At 35.3% G+C, this 4,260-nt stretch overlaps 1 protein-coding gene across 2 annotated transcripts; it reads right to left on the reverse strand.

The window, feature by feature from the left end:
• Positions 1 to 243: 243 nt before the first annotated feature.
• LOC107916826 (uncharacterized) lies at positions 244 to 3,685 on the reverse strand. 2 transcript variants are annotated; one of them, XM_016846199.2, is made up of 9 exons: positions 3,316 to 3,684; positions 2,933 to 3,160; positions 2,721 to 2,842; positions 2,565 to 2,625; positions 2,255 to 2,395; positions 1,813 to 1,920; positions 1,433 to 1,661; positions 1,106 to 1,345; positions 244 to 612 (listed from the first exon to the last, which is right to left on the reverse strand). In XM_016846199.2, exons 1-9 carry the CDS (start codon positions 3,439 to 3,441, stop codon positions 530 to 532), a joined length of 1,338 nt encoding a protein of 445 aa, XP_016701688.2. In that variant the 5' UTR covers positions 3,442 to 3,684; the 3' UTR covers positions 244 to 529. The 2 variants fall into 2 exon arrangements, with proteins under 2 accessions (XP_016701688.2, XP_016701690.2); XM_016846201.2 differs by lacking the exon at positions 1,813 to 1,920 and having other exon boundaries at positions 3,316 to 3,685.
• Between the last annotated feature and the right edge of the window lie 575 nt (positions 3,686 to 4,260).

Consider the following 4,260-nt stretch of genomic DNA (forward strand, 5'->3'; position numbering starts at 1 on the left):
TACTTCTGTTCGTGAGGCACATACTAATGGGTTTCCCATACAAAGATTTGTTGTGATGTAATTCTGCTCTTTTCCATTACAAACAAAAAAATCACATATGCAGGTCTCTACTCTTAAATGCCAATAACCGCTATTCTGAAGGCACCTGAACTTCCATTTATACGATTTTTGCATTCATCTTTTATTATTTCTACTTTTGCTACTGAACTTGATCTTTTCTTTCTAAAAGGTATACTTTTCAACTAAATCTTCAATTCCTGTTTGATGATCTTAGCTATTCATTTGATTTTTCAAAAGGTATTGTTTTTTCTTGAAAGGAACACAACTATAATCTAATGATCAGCAACTATACTGAAAAGTTCCTTTTTTTTAAACAAATATACTGACAAGTAGTTATCCCTAGTTTTATGAGCTACTGTATAATATACCTTCCTTTACCTTTAGCTTTAACATAGCACTAACTCGTGTGTCAGATACTACATTTTGTAATTAGTTCCCGAGGATCTCCATACTGAACTCCATATCAAACTCAATCTGTCTTGCGTTTTCTGAGGCACACCCGGCAGGCTAATGTCACCGCACAAATTAGTCCTACCAAAGCAAGAAGCAACACTGCAATAGTGGACAAGGAAATCCATAATAAGGAAAAGATATATACATAAAAGTATAGAAATAAATACTAAGTGAATTAATACAATCAAAAGCATTAATTAATAAAGAGAGAATTACTCCCCCGCCCCCCCTCTTAGTTTGTATACAGAAAGTACTTGTGAAAACAGAAGATAGGGCTCCTATGGAAATATATTTTAAATTTACACTAATGTAATTAGTGAGCATATGGTAAGCTACCTGATCAAACACCTAAATGCAGCGCTAAGTACTCTATTTAGAACAAGCCAAGTATGTTTCAGTCTTTGGTTCATCTTTTCTGTACTCTAAAATGGTAGGTTCATTTTGCATTACAGCACATATTCTCCGGTTCAGTTATCCTGTTTCCTCCAAGACAATTTGGTGTCTTATGAACTTTTTAATGCTACTAAAAAAGGTGAAAACAAAAGGTTGGGAAGATTCAATTAGGATACCAAAAGCATCAAGAACTGCTTACAAGCTAAAACAGAGTAAACCAGAATAGCCAAGCGATATCTAACAATCCATGGCAGTTTCACTTCCAGAGTGCAGTGTCTCTGATCTTGTCCTGCTTTAATTGTACGATTCCATGCTTGCAATTCAGATAATGAAATATCTACACCAGTCACAGGAAGTCCATTTATATCACGGACTTGAATTTTCAAGTTCACTGGAGATGCATCCCAATCGATCTGAATTGCCCCAAAATTTGGCTCCCCTACAGAATCCAAAAACATTGAAACTTCATCAGCATTTACATGTAAAAATTGAAAAAGGAAGAAAAAGAGGGAGATGACAAACATACCATATGTGCATGACCTATATCTGCAATTTTGGTTCTTAACTCTCATGGTACTAGGAGTAAACCATGCCAAAAATCTAACTATGAAACGCAAGGGTGATGGGAGCACCTTCTCAACAGCTTGGGTTAACCCACTTGAGGTAATGTCGTACAAGGGATATCCAGCAGCACAGTCATATCGTGTAATTTCTCCAAAATGAACATCTCCACTTATGAAGAAGACTCCATCCCTCTACTCAGGAAAAAAAGAAACATAAAACAGCAATGTACTCTCAGACCAAATCAGGGAAAAAAATATGATGGGGAGAATATCCAACGTATCACTGTTTATATGAAGTATTTGGTTGAAACAGAGGTGAATGACAAAAATGTGTCATTATTACCTTACTATCATTTATCAACTTAAAAAGGCAATCCCTCTCCTTTGGAAAACGTCCCCAAGACTCCATATAAAACAAGGGTCCAGTTGTACCAGAGAGATTTGATATAACCTAGAATTAAAGGCACAAAACCTCTAAGCCATGCAGAGTATCAGACACTAAAAAACAAAGGAAAGTGGAAATGCAAATTATAATCTATTCCAGAGAAATAAAGTGAAACATCTTAGAGCAAACACTAGAAAGGATCATATCTCTGAGTAAGGTTAAGGTTACAACAAATACGGGAAAACTGAATGCTACTAATGACACAGAGAGACCAAAGAGCTACAAACTGTTAAGATTTGAATGCTTTCCAATAAGGAGCTCATTTACAAGGAAATATCCAACAAAAAAATTCGAACATGGAACTTCACAATTGAAATAATCAAGTTAACATTTGAAATACCTGAATAGAAGAGCCAATAATGGTAATGGCCGACGGTGGACCCCTCAACTCTTTCCCTAACCATGACCACTGTGAATCCCCCAAGACGCTCCCGTCACTGGATAGAGGATCTCTGTGATACCTAGTATCTAATAGGACAATCTGAGGAAGCAAGTTTAGAAACAATGAGTAGAAGTCTCTCTATAGGTGCTTATATTGACAGAAAGAGAGAAAAATGTCATAGCATGTGAAGAATGTAAACCTTCAGAGTTTTAACTTCAATCCATTGGTAGAAAAACCACAGCAATTGGAAAGCATGTTATAGCCATACCTTGACTTGTTTACCTGGAGGGCCAAATGTATAAGATGTGTAAACACCATCCTGCTTGCGCCTACAGTATGACCAATAATCCTATCCCAATTATGAAGTTATAAAAAGAGAAAATAGATGAATGCAGTTGCAATGTCGTAGTGAGGAAGGGGCGACCTGGGACTGTCTTGGGGTTCATCTAAGAAATCGAGAAGAAGTCTCTGATTAGTAGTTTTGGCAGAAAGTTCTTTGCCAGCATCATTGAGTCCATAATCATGATCATCCCAGGTACCAACGACCTAGAGCAATAGACATGTAGATTTTGCATGGGTGGACATAAGAATAGAATATAAGCGGCGAGTGTTAGGCCTTGGCTTAGCTTAGCCTACCTTGGCTTTGGCGCGGAGACGTAAATAACCGGGAACGTTCTTAGCCGAGTTGTATCTGGAAAGCATTTCGGAGGAAGATGAAGGAATGAATCTGGGAGCATTCTTCCAGGGGCCAATCGTCCTTTCCTTTACCAGAAAGTTGAAAGGACGTCTAATGTCTCCATATATGTTGTCACCCAGCCATATGAATACTTGAGGATCAAACTTGTTGATGGCGTCCCAAATGGGCTGAAAATAACATCAACAACAACAGATCATAATACAATTGCTTTGCGATATATCATTATTAAGGACGAATAGTACAAAATCCAAAGTAATGGAGTACTTGCTTCATGCTTAGGAGTGAGGACCGACTTAGAGGATTTAGGGTTTAAAAAAAAAACCTGAGGAGCATTTTGGTTGGCACAAGGTCCGAAAGCAATACGAGAGAGCAGATAATGATCGTCGGCGGTTGCTAGCAATACCTGCAGAACGCCTGCTGCCAGCACCGCTGCTACTAACCTCTCCATTTTCTTTATTTCTTTCTTCCCCTCAAAAAAAGTTATTCAATCATTGGAATCCTGTGCCTTAAATCAGAGGAGGAACCGAATCCCACACTCACCGATTATAATAGATTCTACATTAACAAATGTACTCTGAAATTTAAAATCCAAGGACGGGTATTGTGTTTGACTTTAGCGATTAAAATTCGTTAAAAATATGTAGGAAAGAAAAAGGAAAGTTATTGCCTTTAAACATCTTTTTTTCTATTTTTCCTGTCGGTTTTATCTAACAAATTCCTCCTGTTTATCATTCTCAATTTTGACTCTTAACCTTTTAACATTTCATTGCACCTAACTGGAGTGTTGATTAGTTTGATATAATAGTAACGGATACATTTTAAAATTAACTATAAATTTTTATTTAATATGTAATTTGATATATGAATTTTAATTTAATATAATTATTCTATTGTGTATATTAAATTTTAATTTCGATTCAATAATACACGTTTAAATAAATTAATACATCAATTTATTTTTATATTTGATAAAAATAATTATTTTTGTATGCAATATGTAAACATACAATTATTTAATATCAATAATTGTGTTAATAATTTATGAGAATTGAATCAAATCAAAATTTGATATATAAATTTGCACAAAATTAAAGTTCATTTATACAATTGCACATTGAACCAACGTTTATATATAGCTTTGGGGTTTATATTGAGTTTTATTATAACAGATGTCCATAATGGCAATAAAACGATTGCAAAGTAATAAGAAAGAAAAAAATACACATATTTTACGTGGAAAATCTTTTCAGAAAAAAATCACGAGCAG

The sequence above is a fragment of the Gossypium hirsutum genome, chromosome A01 (genome assembly GCF_007990345.1).
Source record: "Gossypium hirsutum isolate 1008001.06 chromosome A01, Gossypium_hirsutum_v2.1, whole genome shotgun sequence".
Lineage (NCBI taxonomy): Eukaryota > Viridiplantae > Streptophyta > Magnoliopsida > Malvales > Malvaceae > Gossypium > Gossypium hirsutum.

What these genes read in the sequence shown, in the direction of transcription:
- LOC107916826 (XM_016846199.2), bottom strand. Translation starts at nt 3,441, where the DNA reads ATGGAGAGGTTAGTAGCAGCGGTGCTGGCAGCAGGCGTTCTGCAGGTA. An exon ending in CTCCAGGTAAACAAGTCAAG is followed by an intron (nt 2,396 to 2,564) that starts GTATGGCTATAA and finishes TTGCTTCCTCAG; the next exon opens with ATTGTCCTATTAGATACTAG. An exon ending in AGTTGATAAATGATAGTAAG is followed by an intron (nt 1,662 to 1,812) that starts GTAATAATGACA and finishes TTTCCTGAGTAG; the next exon opens with AGGGATGGAGTCTTCTTCAT.